This window comes from Gossypium raimondii, chromosome 11, assembly GCF_025698545.1.
Source record: "Gossypium raimondii isolate GPD5lz chromosome 11, ASM2569854v1, whole genome shotgun sequence".
Lineage (NCBI taxonomy): Eukaryota > Viridiplantae > Streptophyta > Magnoliopsida > Malvales > Malvaceae > Gossypium > Gossypium raimondii.
The window spans coordinates 44,533,658-44,555,100 of NC_068575.1; the positions used below are offsets into that span (position 1 = coordinate 44,533,658).

The window sequence follows — 21,443 nt, forward strand, 5'->3', positions numbered from 1 at the left end:
TAAAAAAAGAACAACTTAGCAGCTTCAGCCGGGATGTTTTGAAAGGGTAGCATCACTAGCTGAAGGATAAGGATTCAAGCTGTGGTTGACACAGGAAATGTCGTTGTTGATTTTTTGGTAATGCAGTCAATTAGATTTAGGGAACAAAACCGGATTAGAAGAAGCATACACGCCTTAATCATGTAATATGCAACGGATCAACTACTCATTTATTAAAACAACCTACTTATACTAATGAAGTTAGGAATTTTATCTTAGATGAATAAAATTTTCATTTAACCAAGGTGGGGTGACGACATTGCTTCCCCCCTGGTTAAACACGAAAATTGTCTATTAGTCCTTTCTAGAAAAAGTCAAAAGAAAAATGATTTTGAATGTGTGTGGAAGATATCATTTTCCATTTTAATCTATAAAAATAAATCATTTTAAATTGAAATGACAGAAGGAGAGATAATGAAAAGAAAGTTTATTAGTTAAAATAGGTCATGGGTCCCTCTACTCTCCACAATTTTAGAATTTAGTCATTATACTTTTATTTCTAAAATTTAAATTTTTTTATTTTTCAGATTTCAAAATTCAAATTCAAATGGTTAATACTATTGTCTCTTCTTTTTTTTGTTAAATTTTTATGTGACATTTTGAAATAAAAATATACTCACTTAATAGTTATGTAGCTACAAAAATAATATTATAATAAACCTAAATTTAATAAAATAAGTTTAATAATACAAACAGAAGAACTTAGATTTTAAAAATGAAAAATAAAAGGACTAATTTTTTTAAAAGATACAATCATTAAATTTTAAATTTATAATATTTACCAAAAAAATTCTATTATTTTTCTAAAGAAACTAGTTTTGCATTCCATTTTTTCATCTTTCCTAAAAAGTAATAAACTAATGGAAATAATAAATAACATTTTGAATCTTTCTACTTTTTTTACTCTTTAAAATTTTCATATCTCTAAAAAGTGTAATTATTAGGTTAGTAATTGCATTCTTTTGTAGTTACAAAGAATTGTAGCTCTCTAGACGTGTTTGATTGATAGAGTATAATTACATATAAATTTTTATGTCATGTTTGGTAATACAAATTGTAATTACAGTTACATAATTTATATTTTTTAAAATATTAAATACTATAAAAATTATTAGAATGATAAAATATATTTTTTAAAAATTAAAATCAAATCATCATATGTATTATGTTAGTTTAAAAATTAGTTGATAATACGATTACTAATAAATATCATATATAATTTTATCTAATTGTTCTAATGCATATTTGTTGGGTTATATATGCTTCTTATCATTATTTGTTAGTCCTTGATTGAGTTCATCATCATCAGAATTTGAATTTACATAATTAATCAAATTATCACCCGGTGAGAATTGAAAAGTGTAATTGTTGATGCTCCAACTACACTTATAATAGTTACCCAAACATGTCACATTCATGTAATTACAAGTAATCAGATCCAAATCGTATAATTAGATGGCTAAGAATTCAACGCATTATCAACAAATATAAAGATGGGACTATTAATCCGTTATTTCGCATTATTAATAATTCAAATAGCAAAATCAGGTATCCATAATAACTACAAGGCATCAAAAGGGTAATGTTGGGCTTAATCAAACCTACTGCACTTGTCCAATTCGGCCTTGGATTGAATAGGCTAGTAAAACGAATAGGCCGAAACCTTTTCTTCCAATCAAACTATTTGGACTTGCAAACTTGCCCATGGATTGTCTTTTAGTGGACTGAAATAAGAGGAGATTTTGGATCCCAAATTCCAAAGAAATTGTAGATTTAGCACTAAATGGTGAGCAAAGAATCAATGAAGTTGTACTACTGGTATATATGGTGCTATGAGAGTCATACATTTACACATGGACTTATCCACACTCAGGCCACTGCATTGGCTTTCAAAATCTCCTCCACCCACTTCATAATCAATAAACATTGAAAACAATATCCCATCCTTCATTTTGTTTCCTTCACCACTTTTACTTCTTCTGCAGCAACCACCCCCATCAGATATAACATTTTCTCCTCCTCCTTATTTCTTCGTTATAAAAAAAGAAAAGAAAAGACATGGCTGCTGTTACTGCTGCAGTCTCTTTTCCTTCTACCAAGTCCACCTCTCTCCCTGCTAGAACCTCTATTGCCTCTCCTGATAGGATCACCTTCAAGAAGGTATATATTTGCCATGCTTGTGATGATATGGTAATACTGAAAGTTGATGTTCATCAGCTGCTTTTTTTGTTTTGTTTTCCAGGTGCCTGTTTACTACAGAGATGTTTGCAGTGGGGGGAGAGTGGTTTCTGTCAGGGCCCAGGTTACAACTGAAGCTCCTGCCAAAGTTGTAAAGGAATCCAAGAAAAATGATGAAGGTGTTGTGGTTAACAAGTTCAGGCCTATCAACCCTTACATTGGTAGATGCCTTCTAAACACTAAGATCACTGGCGATGATGCTCCTGGAGAGACTTGGCACATGGTCTTCAGCACCGAAGGTATGCATGCAAGCTCTAATAGTAACCTCATTTCCCTACTTTTATGTTCAATTTTAATGATAAAGTAATCAAAGTTTGCTAAATTCTTGATATAATTATTTACTTAAAACAAGAAACAGTCTCTTCCTAGGCATAGCTGACTGGTTGGTTGGATTGGTTCAGGAGAGGTCCCCTACAGAGAAGGGCAATCCATTGGGGTGATTCCAGATGGCGTTGACAAGAACGGAAAACCACACAAGCTGAGATTGTACTCTATTGCTAGCAGTGCTCTTGGTGATTTTGGGGACTCCAAAACGGTTGAGTTTGCCCTTCTATTATCACATCATCATTCATATTCATTTCTTAAGCTGTTGGATATATAGATTAAGCTTTGAGCTATCCGAGTCTACAAGTCATCTCATTAGCATGTTCTGCATACATCTCATCGTATTTTTGCAGGTATCCCTATGTGTGAAACGACTGGTATACACCAACGAGAAAGGAGAGCTTGTCAAAGGAGTCTGCTCCAATTTCTTGTGTAAGATTTCAGAATTTTTACGGTTCATCATAATATGCACTATTGTTTTGAACAACTTATTTCAGAATTTAACCTCCCATTATAGTTATAAGCATCATCAAACTGAAATAGTAATGATCAAAAGGGCAGAGATAGCTTTCTGGTGGAATATGATCCCTGATATAATTTACCCTATTGATGTTTTATGTTTTCATCTTAAATATATATCTTCAGGTGACTTGAAACCTGGGGCGGAAGTTAAAATAACTGGACCTGTTGGAAAAGAAATGCTTATGCCAAAGGATCCCAATGCCACAATCATCATGGTATGTATACTAACCAAGCTCTCAAGTGTACTAATAAGTGCTGCTCCCATACAATATCTTCACCTTCAGCTACTCCATTGCAGCTCGCTACTGGAACTGGAATCGCTCCCTTTCGATCATTTCTGTGGAAAATGTTCTTCGAGAAGCATGACGACTACAAGGTATATGTATATGTACATCATTTACGACAGTTTAGCATTGCTAACTATGCAACCTGAGTGAACACTGAAAACAATCACGCTCAATCTACCAAAACATCCGTTTCAAGCTGTTGCAGGCAATGAAACCTGTTATATAAATTATAACCTATGGCATTAACTCGACAAGAATAAAGTAAGTAATCCGTGATATTTGAACATGTGACTGACTGACTTAACATCTTACTTGCTATGAAGTTCAACGGTTTGGCATGGCTCTTCCTTGGTGTTCCCACGAGTAGTTCATTGCTATACAAGGAGGTAATTAGCAAATGTTTAACTTTCTAGGAAGCAAATGCTGGTTTCTGTTGGTAATTGAGATTTTGTGTGAAAACGTGAAATGCTTGATGTGGTGTTAATTGCAGGAATTCGAGAAAATGAAGGAGAAGAACCCAGAAAACTTCAGGCTGGACTTTGCAGTGAGCAGGGAACAAACAAACGAGAAAGGAGAAAAGATGTACATTCAGACACGAATGGCTGAATACGCGAAAGAGCTATGGGAGTTGCTGAAGAAAGACAACACCTTCGTCTACATGTGTGGGTTGAGGGGAATGGAGAAGGGAATTGATGACATAATGGTCTCACTCGCTGCAGCTGATGGTAACAAACTAAAAAGACAAAATGACCCCATTGATTTCCTCAAAAGCTAGCCTAGCCGGTAAATTTAATCATGTGTTTTTGCAGGTATCGACTGGGCCGAGTACAAAAAGCAATTGAAGAAAGCTGAGCAGTGGAATGTGGAAGTCTACTAAATATATACATATGGATCGCTTGTACAAATTAATCATCTCCCTTTTCATTTTCCTTTTTTAGCACCCGCCCCGACCTATGAGAATTTCCAATGCATTGTGTAGAGAGGGGGACTGCCTTTGTTTTTTCTGAGCCCATATAATGAGAACTATCGGTATTTTATAGCCAACCTTATTTCTTCAACAAATAAATTTGTCCCTGGTACCTTTTTAGCATTGATATAAGCGGTAAGTCTTACTTAAGGGTAAGGTTTAAGTTGAAAATATTAAATTAAAAAACGATTTTCAATTAAAAAAAATAACAATAACATATTATAGTAGATGTACCATTTTGGTTTTGTTACTTTGTATAGATAGTGGTGTGTTTTTATCTATATATTGTATATAGATACAAATATACTTCATCTAAATATTTATAAATATATTTATATGCAAAATTTTTAAGAGAGAGGATCCTATGAAACTCTGATTCCACGTTATTCCTCCTCAATAAGAGGATGACAAATCAGATTTTTTTTCCTCCTAATTTTTAGCATTTTAGTTAGATTTGAATTTTTTCAGGAGGAAAAAGTTAAAAATCTGATTTGTTATTCTCCTATTGGATGACGTGGTATCATAGTTTCATAATCCTTTCTCAATTTTTAAAAAGTAATAATTAGGTTTATTAACTTGATTAGTAATTATATTTTACTTTTATGTGTAATAATAAAAAATATTAAAATTTTGTTCCAATTAGTCAAGACCGATATGTACAGGTATACGCTAGTATTAATCGAAACGAACAAAAACAGATTGAAACAGCTAAACACATTGAATTTTTGACAGAAACAAAACCTAAACTATTTTATATTTGTTTTAGCTCGAAATGATACATGCCAACTGATCAAGTTGGTATAGGAATAGTATTGACTACCATGCTTTCAAGTCTAGCTTAATTAAACCCATTTTCAAGTTTATAATGTAATTTTCTTTTACTATAAAATTTATATCGTTTGAGAATTAAATATGATATACTATAAAGTTTATATTGTAGCTCAAGTCAATTCTAATGGGGATAGGACAAACAAAGGAGGAAAGTTCACTTCCTTAATTGAGACCACTTGTGCAAGGATAAAGTAACAAGTGGATTAGGGATTAGAAGAATGGATATTGTCATAAATGGAGCGCCACTCACAAAACATGTGTGGAGGATCATCAATAAGCAAATTTGGCCGATTGAGAAAACTTTAGTCAAGAAATATTGCATGAGAGATGGCTTCCTCCAGTGCCAAGCCAAACCGAGGAACTCATGGGTTTGGAGAAGCGTCCTCGAAGCTAAGGAGTTAGCACAACAGGACCTAACATAGCAAAGAGAGAATAGATCTTACGAGATATGATGGAGGCAAAAAGAAGAACTACGAAGAGAGATCCAAAGTTTCATCAACAATAGAAAGAATGACTTGAGATCTTTCTTTGAAGCAATCTACATGTCAAAATAAAATTTTTCAATAAAATCAACCTATTTAGAATAATTTAACAATAAGCATGGAATAACTCTAAATCACATCACTGTGTAAATACCAAGAGAAATTTAAAATTCGTTATTCGCTACCAAACTACTATTCAAAAATCAAAATAATAATTTTCTTGTGAAAGATTCTCAACAATACACTATCATGCAAGGCGAAAATCCACAAAAGGATCGAAACAATGGACCCATAATGCCCCTTGTGCGATATAGAAAGAGAGGATGCGGATCACTTATTTTGTAACTGCACTTTTGCGAGGGCAATTTGTTTTGGATCCCCTTTAGGATTGCGAGCATGCTATCTGAATTCAAGGCCAATCTAAGAATGAATAAGCATGAGCATAGAAATCATGTGGAAGGGAACGGAAGGAGAATCAATGACGTTCACAACTATGACCATAACCCTATGGAAAGGCAACACATGGCACCATTAGGGCATTCTTGAGCAAGAACCCCCTAGAAGAGGAAAAAAGGAGAGCAACACCAACATTGTCAGAAGCTAGATCAGATTCATGTCACGACGTTTTCATCGGTTGGTGCAAAATGAACTCTTTGGTAAGTATTGATATTTTTATAATGACACAAGACTTTAAAACGATGAAAATTATGCACGAAAGATTTAACCATAGTCACGACATTATTTATAAGTTACTTTTAGTCCGATTCATCCGACACCCATCACTCAACACGGTATAACCTTGGCTGTAATATGAACGAAAGATAAATAAGTACTGAGTGGAGTCCTGGATGGTAAGTTGAAGAAGGTGAACTTGAAGCCAAGCCAATATCGGATGGCATCTTAATTCTCAGGAAACCATTTCATTATATTGGTAATCAAAGCCATGTTGCACTTAAATGGACTTCCAAGGAAACTGTGAGAAGCCTTGCATATCCATGATATTGTCATACATTTGACACTGTACCAAAAAAAAAGTATAATTTCTATGTGTGGATCTCTAATCCCTTATATAGAGAGTGAATAGACAAAAATTATATAAAAACTTTAGCTCAATTGGTAAAAAATCATAATGTACTAAGATGAAATCCTATTCTTATTATTATTATTATTATTTATGAGTTTTATTAATTTTATATAGATTGTAAAATAATAATAAAAATACTCTTATAATAACATAATTTATTTTTTTAAAAATATTAATACTTTAATTGTGACATCAACTTAATAAAAATTTAATATATAGTAAATAACATCAACTCAATTAGAAATCCATATAGTATAAATTATAGGGTTAACTATTTAAATAGTCATTCAAGTTTTAACTCGTTTTTATTTTGGTCACCAATTTTTTTATTTTGTTAATTTAGTCACTCTACTATTAAAATGCATTTGGTCACCAAATGGAATGTTGACATGGCCTAATATAATAACAAATTGGGTAAATTATTCAAATGGTTACCCAACTATGCCCACGTTCCTGTTTTGGTCACCCAACTTTAAAATTTTCAATTTAGACATTATCGTTTAAATTCATTCCTATTTTGGTCACCCGCCGTTAAATTGATAACGAAAAGCCTTTTTCTACCTGGTATAATAATATTTCATCCTTAATATTTACATATTCTATCAATTTGATCCTAATTATTAATATTTAAATCAATTTAACCCTTCACATTTTCAAATTTTATCAACCTAATCATAATTCTATGTACCTTGAAAGAACTATCATACTTATCATGAAAACATCAAAATAAGAAGGCCAATAGTAAATGAAGCTAAACAGCACTGAACAAAAAACACAAATTTTGAACTTTATACTATTTTAAGTGAAAAGCAAATTACTTTTTACTAAACTTTTTACTATTTAGAATTATGATTAAATTGATAAAATTTATAAGTATTGAGGATTAAATGTGTTATTATGCCAATTAGAAAAGAAAAACCTTTTGAAAACAGCAACGAATTTAAACATTAGTGTCTAAATTGAAAAATTTTAAAACTAGGTGACCATTTGTGCAGTTTACCTTAACAAATTTAGTCTTCAATATTTACCCATTTTATTAATTTAGTCTTGATTTTAAAATTCGACAAATTTAACTCTTAATAATTATGCTTAATTATAAAAATTTAAAAATATATACACAATAATAAAAAAAATATAAAAATAGATTATATTGATATTATTCATACGCCTAGAACCGGCCAGCCCGACCATAATCAGTTAATAACCTGTAACCGTAAGTGAGGAGAACTGAGAGAGTCGAAGAGGGAAACGTAGAATTCGGACATTGGGCTTCTTTTCCTCATATAAATTCCCCCACTTCTTTCTTTTACCATCAAAACCCTAATTACAACTCCAAAGTTTCTTCCTTTAACGTCCCAACTTTATCGCTAATGGCTGAGCAACAACAAGATCAACTGCAACACAGATCCGCCGGAAAGGTTCTCTGGTTCAATGACCAAAAAGGCTTCGGATTTATTCGAACTGGCGATGGAGGCGAGGATCTCTTCGTCCATCATTCTTCAATCAAATCCATAGGCTATCGTAGTCTTGCTGAGGGCGAATCCGTTGAGTTCACTATCTCCCAAGGCAACGGTGGCAAGACTCAGGCTGTTGATGTCATCGCCGTAGGTGGCTCTGCCATCAGTAAGAAGGACCGTCGCAGTGGTGGCGGTTGGAGAGGCGGAAACGATCGGAGGAATGGCACCGGCGGTTGCTATAACTGCGGGGATTTGAATCATCTTGCCAGAGATTGTAGTAACAACGTTAACGATGATTACAATCATTCCCCTAAAGGCAATGGCGGTGGCTCTTCTTGTTATAAATGCGGCGAGCCAGGGCATTTTGCGAGGGAGTGTAGGAGAGATAGCGGCGGCGCTGCCGGTGGTGGAAGTGGGAAGTGTTACAACTGTGGAAAATTTGGGCACTTTGCTAGAGACTGTAACAGAAACAGTGGGGGATGCTGTTTTACGTGTGGAGCGTTTGGGCATTTGGCGAGGGATTGTAACAGCAACAGGGGAACGGAATGTTTTAAATGCGGTGAGGCAGGGCATTATGCGAGGGAGTGTCCAAACCTGAAGGCTTTGTCTTAATTGGAAACGAAAAGACAAAAGAAAAAAAAAAGTAAATATTCCTCTTCTATGTTTTGGGGTTCTAGATCTTTTTTTGGGAGGTTATACATATGTTTGTTCTGAATTATCCAGCTTCTTTTTTCCCCCTTTTTCCTGGAGACAGTTTTGGTACATAGATGAGCTGGTTCTGATAAGAATTTAGTGGTTCTGTGATTTGAGCAGCTTCTATTTTCAAGTGTGAATGAATTACGTTTTCTATGTTCATATCTATAATCCAAATTGTCTTTCATTCATCATTTATGTTCTGCAATACGTTGTAGTCTAAACTTGGTGGAATTTCAGGCTCCTTTTCTGCAATAATATTATTGGCACTTGGTTTGATGCACCCTACATTATTGTTGCATATTAGTCGCTTATATCTTGTTTTTCCTTTGATGTTAAGCCCTTGTTTAGGGGCTCGGATATAGTCTTGATAGTTCTCAATCTGATTGAGGCTTTTTAGGATTTAACAGGGCTTCATCCTGCCTCTTGTTCGGCAATGACTGATAAATCTTAATAGCTGTTGAATTGTTGATGTCGATGCTAGAGATCCATGCATGAACATGAACGACCTTTATGCCTGTATTGTGTTACTTGTGTAGTTACTAGATGGTGGAGAGTATTGTGATCAGTGTTTGCTAAATAAGCCGGTAATTTATGTATGTGAGTAATGCTGAAGTACATAAAGTTAAATTTCTTAATTTTAAAATAAAATTAAAGGCTAAATCCTTAAATTAGGACTCAACTGTTTAGACATTGCTTACATAAGTATTAAACCTTTAAACTTGTCATATAAAAGTAACTTTTACAAAAGTGTTCAAATGAGGGTTTCTCACACACTTCAATCTAGCTTGAATAAAAAGTTAGGTGAATGCTAATGTATTTAGCATAAAATAATGATAGATGAATCAGATAATGCTTGAAAAGAAAAGAAAATAATAAAAACAAAATTTGAGACCCAATATGCGGCGATTGAAAAGCTCTTATTTGACCTTTATTTGAGTACTTTAAAAAAGAAATGGTTCTTATCTGACCATTTTGAAAGGTTTGGCCTTCATTTGAACACTTGTGTAAAAGTTAAGCCCTTTATATGACTATTTTAAAATGTTTAACTATGATGTGAACAACCCTTAAAAGGTTAAACCCCAATTTAAGCATTTAGTTCTTATTTAATTGATTTAAATTTATTATAAAATTAATAATTGTCAAAATAATTTTGAAAGAAAATATAAAAAATTATTATAAATATAATTAATAACCTATAATATATGAAATTATAAAAGGTAAAACCTTTTGAATTTAAGAAAAATATATTGTTATTTAGTTTTTTAAAGAATTCATTATAAATATTTTATTGTTTATAATATTTTGAATATAAAATTTTGTTTTTTATTGTTAATTTTATTTATTTATTTTGATATTTTTATTGTTAAAATATTATCTAACTAAAAATTTGTGTAATGAGCAAAATCAAATTTTTATAATAAAAACATGAGAAATCAAAAACAGATTTCATTTTTATTGTTTGAAAATTGGAAAATAAGTTGGGAGAATATAATTAAAATTTTTTTCATTAATAAAAATAGTGAAAACATGAGAAATAAAATCAAAAGTTTTATATTTGAAAGTTGTTGAAAGAAAATGAATATATTTGAGATTATATGGATTCGAACCATGACCAATTTATTTAAAATTAAAATTATTATTTTTCATCATTTTCACTTTTATAAAGTATTTTAATGAAAACAATGAAAATTTTTTTTATTTTCATTGTTTCCTAATTTTCACATATTTTTATATTTTAAAATTTTAATCAAATATATTTTCTTCAATATTTCCTATTTTCTAAAATACCGAAAACAATCCTTGTTTTTGAAACTAAATGAAACTCTAATTGGGTTTAAGAAGTATCTGATGGTGTATTTTTACTTCTCAAGTCAAACCAATTTTTTAAGTATCAAATTATAAATTGGGTAAACTGTTATTCTAAAGTAGGGTTTGTCCTATTTTGGTCATTTTAATTTTTTTTAATTTAGTCACTCTAAATAAGATAGTTGTGCAAATTAGTCACTGCCATTAAAATTTTCGTTTTCTCTTATTGAATTGTTGATGTGGCACATTTGTCCATTGAGTGGTTGACATGTGGCATTTTTCCGTTATTTTTGACTAATTATAAGGAAGTCCTTAAACTTTAGTCAAAAGTCAATGAAAAATGCCACATGTCAACTACTCAATGGACTAATGTGCCACATCAGCAATCCGATAAAAGAAAATGAAAATTTTAACAGTAGTGACTAATTTGCGCAATTATTTCATTTAAAGTTACTAAACTGAGAAAAACTGGAACAACCAAAACATGACAAACCCTATTTTAGAGTAACCATGGATATGATTTACCCTTATAAATTTACCCCTCATTTATATTAACTATAAATTATACATATGATTTATATATTCGGATTAAATTTTAAAAATAATTTATATTAATTGTTTAGAAATTGTTTAAAACTCACATTTACATCATAATAACAACGATGTGCCCTAAAATCATTTAATATATTGTATTATAATCTAAATTGAATATCTATTAAATTCAAAATAATGAGATTATGGTAATAATAATAAAGAGTTGGAGAAAAAATATACTTTACATTCATTTAAGACAATTACTCATCACTTATGAACTTATTTATTTTATTTTAATATTGAAAATATGATTTATATATTCAAATTAAATGTTAAAATTAATTTATTTTAATTTTTATAATATTAATTTAGGTATAATATTTTTGACCCCTTATCAAAATCAATGGAATTGTGCATAAAAAATTAAGAATTTATAGTGTGAAGGGGGCACCCCAGCGTCTACCCCAAAACCACATTGAAAATGCTGAAACTAGTTGAGAGTTTGAAAATACACATTGACCTCTGTCAACTGTTTATATTCATGGATTAATGATTAATCCCAATCTGATCGCAGTTTGACGAATAGAATAGTAGTAAACTAGCAGTGTCTGCAAAGGTTTAATATTTGATGGAAGCCTTTTCCCCTCCTTTAAAGGCCGCATTTCCTGATGCTCACTTTATATGTATGAAGAGGAAAATCTAAAGCTTACCATATATATATATATATTATCCTTCTCTTTATTCGCTTTAATGATAATATTCCCAAAGTAGACCCATTCCTATTAGTATCAGCTCCATAGTACTCCCTTTTCACTCCAACATATTGGAGCCCCATTTAGACTGATATCATATCACGTATACGTGAATACTTAAAGGAAACAATTTTAAATTATGTATCACGAGATGAATTGAGTGAGGTCAGGACGAGAAACAAGTTGCGCAATTGTCTTACCCTGCCTAACCCTGGATAACTTGCTTGGTGGCACTACTAACAACTTGCACATCAGATGACCCCTGGTTGTGAACTTGTGTTTCAGTGCACTGCACATCTCGAGATTCCTTGATTCGTTCAAAATTTTTTAAATAAACCGTACATGGTCTGAAACTGCAAGGCTGGTGGGGGGTTTGTGCTTTGTTTCCTCGTTCCATGTTCATGTTGTTTGATTTGTATGTAAGTTTGGAGCCGTCCTTTGTGTAGGCTTAAGGGGGAGAGTCAATTCAGAGGACAGCAGCAACAGAATCTCTATGTGGCTTCATAAATACTTCCAAAACCCTATCTTATAATATAATCATTTTGTGTTTGCTTATGGCGGCCGACTTTAACCATTTGCAGGTTCAGCATGTGACACTGCCACTGCCTCAGCAACACATATGCGCCTTGCACCCATATCTCTCTTCTCTATCACTTCACATGATAGCCACATCTTCATACACAATTTTTTACTTGAGATTCCGGTCACCCTAAACTTTTATCTAAATTAAGTTGGATCCAACCTTTAAATAAATGTTAAAAGTTTTTATAGGACTTAACATGAAATTTCAGTTAGCCAGTCAATCCAACACTACACCAAAATAGGCTTTTAGCGGCGCTTTTTTAGGCTTTTAGCGGCGCTTTTCTAGAAATCGCCGCTAAAGACATTGACCTTTAGCGGCGCTTTCCAAAAAACGCCGCTATAGCTTTAGCGGCGCTTTTACCACAAACGCTGCTATAATTCGATACCTTTAGCAGCGCTTCTCACAAAAACGCCACTAAAAATATAACATTTAAAAAAATTATTTTAATCAAATAATATTTATTTTTATGATAAATATTATATTATGTTTTATTTTTAAATTTGAACTTTAAATATACTTTAAGGATAAAAATATTATTTAAATTAAATTTTTATGAAAATTTTAACTTTAAAACTAAATATAAAAATTAATGAATTTAATTTTAGAATTTAAAATAATAAATTAATAACACAATTAAAATCCAAAAGTTAGAAAAGTTGTCGTAAATATTAAAGTAAAAATAAAAATTTAGAATCAAAACTAAAATAAATAATACATATGAGAAATAGACTGACTAGTTGAACTTGCCTATGACTATACACATTGCAAGGTAATAAAAAATACAATGCATTTTCTTAATCAAGTAAATCTTGGTAATAAAAAATACAATGCAAACTACATCTGCTACATTCCTGGTTATCCAATCTTCATGTACCCTGCAGAATTGGGAAAATAATTATAGTGCATTAAAACAAAAATTGTTATTGACAAGTTAAATATGAATGGGAAATAACATGAATGCAAAAATTAATACTCGAGGAAATTGACAACTTAGCTATCTCAACCATGGAAATGAATTAGATATTGAATAAGAGAGATTACAGCAATGAAACCAATGAATTCCTAGTTTACATATGTATGTGCCACTGGACTTGTTAAGTGAAGAATGAGAACCAATTTTTTTTCAATGACTACAGGACATAAGACCAAGAGCATCAAAAGTTTCCAAACATGAAACAACTAATCTATTAAGCAAGTTAGAAAATCAACGAGCTTATTGTTTTAGCTAATAGTGGAACAAGGAGAAAATTGAGATCAATTGAGACTAACCTCGGCTGAGATGCAGAAGTTTCACGACAATCAGAAAAGATCACCTTGATATACTTATAATCTTTGCACCATAAATAATCAAAGTAATAACCATCGATATTATTCACCTTGTTGCCTAACCTCACATAATAATCAAAATAAATTTTAAAACCGCTCAAAAATTTTAAATAGATTACATCAACATATATTGAGCATAGCAACCTTCTAAAGAGAAAATCAAACAAATCAACTAAACGAACATAGAAAAATTGATGCTTCAAACCAAAACACCAGAATTTACTTTACCTCCATCCCATGGGGTGTCATCAAGTCTGCAAATCCATCAAGTAAAGACATTAGCACAATTTAATAGAACTTTCATCTAAAAAGCAAGTACAAAAAGATTCTCTAGTCTTATTTCATAATATACCCAAATATAACAGCATTCCAAAGCATAACGTTGTTATCTTGAGGTGCACCACTAATTCCTGCATAAAATAAATGATAAAAAAGGCCACAGTTCTTTAGTATAAACAGCAAACAAATTAGATGAAATACAAGAATGCTTAGATGGCAAATATAAAACCAGGTAAGCTTACGAGCCAAAGCAACATATAAAAGAATTTACCATTTAACCTACTAGTACATAAATGAAATTATTTTTCATTATTGCAACTAATATAATCATAAATAATTTAAGAAAACAACTGAAAAACAACTCTTATCTACCTAAAGCATAAGAATTCCAAATCTTTTAGATTATTTGATAAATAAAATATTTTATCTTTCTTGCCAATAAAATATTTGATAAATCTTTTAGATTATTACTAAAGTTATATATATACAAAATAGAATAGAAAATCACTTTCCTAAGCATTTGAACTAAGCACTAAAAAACTTATGATCTCAACCCTAAACATAGCCACTAATGTCAGCTACGGGTCATCATCATAAGGTATGTTTAAGGCTACTGACGACGGAAGAATCAAAATAGGCTTTTCGTTACGTTGAAATTCGGCGAGCATGGTATCATGGGAGGACTGATACTCACAGGTATTCCCCCTCAACTCCACTTGCTCCACATGACCTACACAACACCACACACAACTCTTTCATTCAGGTAATGTGAAAAAGGATTTTGGATACCATTAGGGAACATATATATTTCAATCTTTTTGGATTTCAGGCCCCAATAGATGCTAGTTTCTGCACTGTCTAAAATTTGAAATCTAACATGCATAATTGCAACTCGGTGAGTGTGATTGAAATTGAAGAAGAAATGATATTTCCAATTTTGCTGTCAATATCTGATAATGCCAACACCAGAAGGGAAATTCTATTTTCTTTTCGATGGTTTGATTATCATACATGGAAAATAGAGTTTTTAATTTCATAAACAAGTGGAGAATTCATCATAAATCCTAAACGGCTTATTAAATTCCACTGTTCTGTTCGTTTCAGATATAGGAATGTAGGCATTGCACTAATTTTCTTCTATAGAACTTAATCCATAATAAATGCAGAAACCAAGAAAAAAAATTAGTTGTGGCTGATGAACTTGTTGTGTAAAAGAAAATTAAAACTATATATGTTCAGGGAACTTACTATTCACTGTGTATAAGATTTTGAAATCTTTAGGAATCTGCTTCCATTTGACTGATCGTTTATGCCAGGGGGAGATTTTCTGGTGCCGAACATGGAAAAACAGATGAGTCGAGCAGTATTAGAAACCAACGGATGCCACCACAAAAACCTCGATCTTTCAAAGCAGGTAAAAGTTCTTAATTAGCAGATAATCTTAAAAGACTGTAAAGACGCGATAAAGTAAGACACCCTGGATGGGAGGAAGGATAAGATAGCCAGCACGTCAGATAAGATGATGAGGAATCCTTAGACTTACGGGCTGGAATGTGCCGCTCCGCTTAGTCGACTGACAGGCAAGGAGAAGAAAATTAGATTGACCTAACTCTAAATGAAACTGTGCATAACTTCTCTTCTTATTTAGATTTCTCCCATTTGAACCACATTCTTCCCTTGAAACCCTAGTCTCTGATATGGGTTTGTCGAACTTGTCATCGCCAGATTCTTTTTTCTTGTCATTCCTTAAAAAGTCCCAAAAGTAAATAAAATTAAAAAAATAAAACAAAACAAAAAACCAGGATATCAACAAACCCTTCTATCAGTTTCATCATTTCTTCCAGCGATATGTCTGGGTGATTCCATTCCATCTTCTGGTTTTCTTCCTTCAAGTTTGTTGTTGGAAATGGGAAATTTGGGGGATTTCAGCTGAAGAAAAACAAACTTTTATTTGGGGGATTTAGGGCGCACGACAGAGATGAGAGGAAGTGAGAGTAATGAGCGGGTAACCAAAAATTTTTTTTAGAAGTAAGCGGGATTTTGATTATCTTTTATTTTCTTCCACATTTGTGGCGTTTTAAAGAAAAAACGCCACTACCTAAACTGACCCTATTGAAAAATTGCAATACATATTTGCGACGTTTTTTATCAAAACGCCGGTAATGTCTACCTTTTGAGGCGTTTTTGCTGAAAACGCCACTAAAAAATTTAAATTTTTCTACCCAAACGGCGCCGTTTTGGGAAATTTTAATACATAGTAATGGCGTTTTTTGCTGAAAACGTCTCTAAAGCTCGCATATTTTTTTATATTCAATTATTGTATCTTTCATATAAATTTTACATAAAGAATTATTAAAATTTTAAGTAATATTTAAAAGAATTAGAAAAATTATAAATTTTATTTTTTTATTTCATTTTTATTTTTGTATTTTATTTTTTCTTATAATTTGGTCCTATCCAAATTAAATAATTACCTATCTATCTATTATATATCTCTTAAATAATATAAACTATACTCATAATTTCAATATATTAAATTTATTATTATATCTTTTACAATTATATAAGAACATATTTAATATATAAATAAAAAACTAATTAATCTAAACCCTAAACCTTAACCCGACCCTTGAAACCATAAATCCCTAGCTCTTAACCCCTAACCCCCTAACTCCTAACCCCTAAACCTTAAATCCCAACCCTTAAACCATAATCCCTAAATCCATATATAATCTCCAAACCTTAAAATAGTAACTCCTAAACTGGCCTTAAATCTTAAATTAACCATATACCGTAAGCCATATAAACCCTAAACTATAATGATAATTAATTAAATATTTTAAAATTAATACTATCTTATCTTTTTCAACTATATATGAAATTATTTAATATATAAATTTAAAAACATATTTAAAATATAAATAAAAAAATTAATCTAAACCCAAAACCCTAACTTGACCCATGAAACCCTAAACTATAAATCCTAAACTTTTAACCCCTAACCCTCTAAACTCTAACCCCTAAACCTTAAATCCTAACCCGACCCTGAATCCATAATCCCTAAACTCCAACCCAACCTAGAATCCCTAACCCCTAAACATTATTTAATATATAAATTAAAACACACTAATTAATCTAAACCTAACCTCTAACCCTTAAATCCATAAACCCTAAATCCATAACTGATCTTAACCTCTAACCCCTAACCCCTAACCCCTAAACCTTAAATCACAACCCTTAAATTAGAATCCCTAATCCATAATCCCTAATTTCATAATCTATAAACCTTAAAATTGTAACTTTTAAACTGACCCTAAATCCTAAATTAACCATATATATACTTTAAACCATATATATTAAACCCTAAACTATAATGATAATTAAATTAAATATTTTAAAATTAATACTATCGTATCTTTTACAATTATATTTGAAATTAATACTTAAAATCAATACTCTAATTTCATTTGTCCCTTTTCATTCATTTTAGTTCTTACTCTTGAGTAGGTACTATTAGGTCATTGTTGTGTTCATGTTTGATTAACTAAATATAAAATTATTTTTGGTAATAAAATTATCAATATATAATATTATTTATCACCATATTTGGTGTTTTATATTTACTTTATTTGATTTATTTAATCGAACTATCAATTTAAGTTTTATGATATTTTATTTTACTCATAATTTAATATATTTTTCTTGTAAAGTAGTTTAAATAAACTGTGATTGAAAAATAATAATAAATAGTTAGGAGTTAGGACTTCTCTTTAATAAAAACATTTTGTATTAAACAATATTATTTGTTATCATTTAAATGTAAATTTGACCAATATATAATAAATACAACGAAATATCAATTTTTTCAACTTATAATAAAAAAATATAATTGAAACATTACTTGAGAATATATCAAAGAATGAGATAATTGAAATGGTTTTAGATTTTATTATTATTAGCGGCGCTTTTTCAAAAATGCTGCTAAAGGCTAGAGCATTAGCGGCGCTTTTTTGAAAACGCCGCTGAGTATTAGCGGCGCTTCTTCAAAAACGCCGCTAAAGGCCAGAGCATTAGCGGCGCTTCTTCAAAAACGGCCAGAGCATTAGCGGCGCTTCTTCAAAAACGCCGCTAAAGGCCCGAGCACCAACGACGCTTCTTCAAAAACGCCGCTAAAGGCCCGAGCACTAGCGGCGCTTATTGAAAAACCCCGCTAAAGGCCAGAGCATTAGCGACGCTTCTTCAAAAACGCCGCTAAAGGCCCCAAAAACTCAGAAAACAGTGTCGTTTGGCTTAGGCTTTTTGCGGCGCTTTTTAGAAAATGCCGCTAATGCTTATTTTTAGAGGCGTTTTCGGAGAAGAGCAGCTAATGCTCTACCTTTAGCGGCATTTTTATAAAAGCGCAGCTAATGCTCGATTTTTAGTGGCGTTTTTTATCCATGCGCCGCTAAAAACGCCGCTAAAAGCCTGTTTTGGTGTAGTGCAACATATCTCAATTCATATCATGTTATTAATCCTTATACTATATGTGGGTTACAGATTTAATTTTTATATTTTAAAATTTTAAATTTTAAATTTTAATCCTAACTATATAACTATTAAAATTATTAAATTATTTTTAAAATTTTATGTGGCAAATATATTATTATGCATGATATCATCTTAACTTGCTATTTTTACAAAATATTTATAGAAAAAGGACGCTATTTTAATTAATAAATTTAATAATTATTAACTTAGAATTAAAATTTCATAATTCAAAAAGTATAGGAACTAAAAATATCAAAGTGAAGAACACGAACTAAATCAATAAGACCTCACCAATTTAATTAATATCACGATCACGAGTTAAAATAAAAAAATAAATTCACAAATCACGAGTTAAGGATTAATAGTAAAATTTATGGATTAAAGAAACATGAGATACAGTCATATAATGAGTGAAAACAATATTCGATCAATCCAAAGAAATTATGAAATAAAAATAAACCCCTTTTCTACTCCCTTTCATCATACTTCGTCCATTCATTTTAATAATCTTTTCTCGGAATAATAATCGAAAAATAAGAAAAACTAAAAAAAAAAAAAAGTCGGTGACACGTGGGTAGCGTAACCAGCTTCCAATGTTTCCAATTTGATACTCAACCTTTATGCTTTCCTACTATATATATAAACACTCATAGTCGGCCAATGCCCCATCTTATATATACCAAATCAAATTTTACACCAAGAGCTACCAAATCTAGTTTTTTCGTATTCTTCTTTGTTCTTTCTTCCTCGTTCAATGGCTACTCTTCAGCTTTCCATTACGTTGGCCATGTTCTTCCTTCAACTGTTATCAGGTCATTCATGAACTCACACTTCACTTACCATTTGCCCAACTATATTTCTCATTCGTTGATGTTGGTTTTAATTTTAGATTGGTTTTCTTGTTTTACAGGTGCTCATTCATCGACGTTTTCTATCGTAAACAAATGCAGCTATACCGTTTGGCCAGGGGTGCTATCAGGTGCTGGAACCCCACAAATTTCACCTACAGGCTTCGCACTTCAACCAGGCCAATCGACGTCCATCCCTGTTCCAACATCTTGGTCGGGTCGGATATGGGGTCGAACCCTTTGCACCGAAGATTCATCCGGTAAGTTCTCTTGTCTCACCGGAGACTGCGGCTCATCGACACTTGAATGTTCTGGTGGTGCAATCCCTCCTGCCACCCTTGCGGAGTTTACACTCAATGGTGCTGGGGGAATGGATTTCTTTGATGTCAGCCTTGTTGATGGTTACAATCTACCAATGATGATATCCCCACAAGGTGGAACTGGAGCTAACTGTACCTCAGCTGGATGTGCTGCGGATTTGAACGGTGATTGTCCTATGGAGCTTAAGGTTGTCGATGGGAGTGAAGGGGTTGCTTGTAAGAGTGCCTGCGATGCTTTTGGGGACCCCCAATATTGCTGCAGTGGAGCTTATGCTACCCCAAATACGTGCAAGCCCAGTACTTACTCGCAATTCTTCAAAACAGCGTGTCCCACAGCTTATAGCTACGCCTATGACGATGGAACCAGTACCTTCACTTGCGCTGGTGCAGATTATGTTATTACTTTCTGCCCTTCCCCTTCCACCAGGTAATAAACTAATAATCATTTGTCACACCCTAAATCTTATTGTTGAAATTTCTTTATTCTCAAAAGGTTTTTCAGTTTCCAAGTCGGTTAAGGGAGTCACATGGGGGACCTCAAATTGATTGGTCCCAGATATGGCTTCCACGTTCATATTTTAAATGCTTTATTTATATCTTCATGTGTATGCTTCAAGTCTAAAAAATCAGCACCGTCCCATGCTGCAACTGCTGAACGCCATTTGTATTTACACGCAACCATTTCATCACATCACAGGCTTTAAATTTGTTGGTTGGATTTTGGCAGCTGACTTGATTTGCGTTTGTTTTGCAGTGTGAAATCCTCCAATCCCATGGCGGTTGACATCTCATCAACCGGTTCCCAGCCTACTTCATCAGCTTTCATTGGTGGTGCCATCACCACCACTTTGGCGGTATTATGGCAGTTGCGGCATCTCTTTTGAGAAATGACAACCATTTTTAATTCGGTAATCTTGACCACTCCGCAAAGATGGGTCCCAGCAATTTGCAGGCCACTGTCCAAACATCCAATAATATTAATCACGGACCTGCAATTTCCATCTCCAACTTGAAAGAAAATATCTCTTTAGTATAGGAACAAAAGATAGAAATATATTCATATATGATACATCATCGGCTACTTTTTCAGACAGAATCTATTGAAGGAAAAAGAGCTGGCAAATTGAGGGCTTATTCTTCGATTGATTTAGTAATGAATTTGTAGGAAGAGACAATGATTAGTTGGCTACGTAAAAATTTTTTAGCAAGTGCCTCCTATTTCTTTCCTAATGCCAACGGAGACGAGTTCATTTGTCACTATTTGTTTATAATGAAGTGCATTTTCTTTTTTTCTTTTCCCTGTTTCCTATGCCAGATGACAGTTATATAATTATTATTTTTGTTTGAGATTTGGCAATCACAACTCATAACTTAATTATTTTACCAATCATGATTGTTAAATAATTGATTACATTTGATGTAGTCCAAATATCAATTTCTTAAGAGGTGGATCTGAGCATGTTAATTTATACATGAATGATCAGAACCTTTTTTTTTTTTTAAATGGGAATGCGGTAGGAAATGTCCAATTTGATATTAAG

At 32.2% G+C, this 21,443-nt stretch overlaps 4 protein-coding genes across 8 annotated transcripts; 3 read left to right on the forward strand and 1 right to left on the reverse strand.

Annotated features, from left to right (window-relative positions):
• The first annotated feature begins 1,925 nt into the window (after positions 1–1,925).
• On the forward strand, positions 1,926–4,454 carry LOC105803703 (ferredoxin--NADP reductase, leaf isozyme, chloroplastic). The gene is made up of 9 exons (XM_012636072.2): positions 1,926–2,199; positions 2,282–2,516; positions 2,679–2,812; positions 2,955–3,033; positions 3,247–3,338; positions 3,422–3,499; positions 3,734–3,796; positions 3,901–4,135; positions 4,220–4,454. Exons 1-9 carry the CDS (start codon positions 2,098–2,100, stop codon positions 4,285–4,287), a joined length of 1,086 nt encoding a protein of 361 aa, XP_012491526.1. The 5' UTR covers positions 1,926–2,097; the 3' UTR covers positions 4,288–4,454.
• Positions 4,455–7,934: 3,480 nt separating this feature from the next.
• LOC105803706 (cold shock domain-containing protein 3) lies at positions 7,935–9,212 on the forward strand. The gene has a single exon (XM_012636078.2). It carries the CDS (start codon positions 8,145–8,147, stop codon positions 8,841–8,843), a length of 699 nt encoding a protein of 232 aa, XP_012491532.1. The 5' UTR covers positions 7,935–8,144; the 3' UTR covers positions 8,844–9,212.
• A 4,037-nt stretch (positions 9,213–13,249) lies between these two features.
• On the reverse strand, positions 13,250–16,266 carry LOC105803705 (uncharacterized). Of its 5 annotated transcripts, XM_012636073.2 has the most exons (8): positions 16,023–16,266; positions 15,751–15,952; positions 15,456–15,534; positions 14,857–14,937; positions 14,281–14,338; positions 14,157–14,182; positions 13,872–13,986; positions 13,250–13,477 (listed from the first exon to the last, which is right to left on the reverse strand). In XM_012636073.2, the coding sequence occupies exons 1-8, from the start codon at positions 16,076–16,078 to the stop codon at positions 13,336–13,338; spliced, it is 759 nt and encodes a 252-aa protein (XP_012491527.2). In that variant the 5' UTR covers positions 16,079–16,266; the 3' UTR covers positions 13,250–13,335. The 5 variants fall into 5 exon arrangements, 3 of the variants coding, with proteins under 3 accessions (XP_012491527.2, XP_012491528.2, XP_012491529.1); XM_012636074.2 differs by lacking the exon at positions 14,857–14,937; XM_012636075.2 differs by lacking the exon at positions 13,872–13,986.
• A 3,127-nt stretch (positions 16,267–19,393) lies between these two features.
• On the forward strand, positions 19,394–21,195 carry LOC105803701 (pathogenesis-related thaumatin-like protein 3.5). The gene is made up of 3 exons (XM_012636070.2): positions 19,394–19,546; positions 19,645–20,329; positions 20,657–21,195. Exons 1-3 carry the CDS (start codon positions 19,489–19,491, stop codon positions 20,784–20,786), a joined length of 873 nt encoding a protein of 290 aa, XP_012491524.1. The 5' UTR covers positions 19,394–19,488; the 3' UTR covers positions 20,787–21,195.
• The last annotated feature ends 248 nt before the right edge of the window (positions 21,196–21,443 follow it).

Bases quoted from the DNA above. Each gene is read 5' to 3' on its own strand.
- LOC105803703 (XM_012636072.2), top strand. From the start codon at position 2,098: ATGGCTGCTGTTACTGCTGCAGTCTCTTTTCCTTCTACCAAGTCCACC. The intron at 3,500-3,733 runs GTATATGTATAT...CTTGCTATGAAG, and splicing joins AGAAGCATGACGACTACAAG to TTCAACGGTTTGGCATGGCT. The intron at 4,136-4,219 runs GTAACAAACTAA...GTGTTTTTGCAG, and splicing joins CTCACTCGCTGCAGCTGATG to GTATCGACTGGGCCGAGTAC.
- LOC105803706 (XM_012636078.2), top strand. From the start codon at position 8,145: ATGGCTGAGCAACAACAAGATCAACTGCAACACAGATCCGCCGGAAAG.
- LOC105803705 (XM_012636073.2), bottom strand. From the start codon at position 16,078: ATGGAATGGAATCACCCAGACATATCGCTGGAAGAAATGATGAAACTG. The intron at 13,987-14,156 runs GTAAAGTAAATT...ATGTGAGGTTAG, and splicing joins TGACACCCCATGGGATGGAG to GCAACAAGGTGAATAATATC. The intron at 13,478-13,871 runs GTTAGTCTCAAT...CCAATTCTGCAG, and splicing joins ACTTCTGCATCTCAGCCGAG to GGTACATGAAGATTGGATAA.
- LOC105803701 (XM_012636070.2), top strand. From the start codon at position 19,489: ATGGCTACTCTTCAGCTTTCCATTACGTTGGCCATGTTCTTCCTTCAA. The intron at 19,547-19,644 runs GTCATTCATGAA...CTTGTTTTACAG, and splicing joins CTTCCTTCAACTGTTATCAG to GTGCTCATTCATCGACGTTT. The intron at 20,330-20,656 runs GTAATAAACTAA...TTTGTTTTGCAG, and splicing joins TGCCCTTCCCCTTCCACCAG to TGTGAAATCCTCCAATCCCA.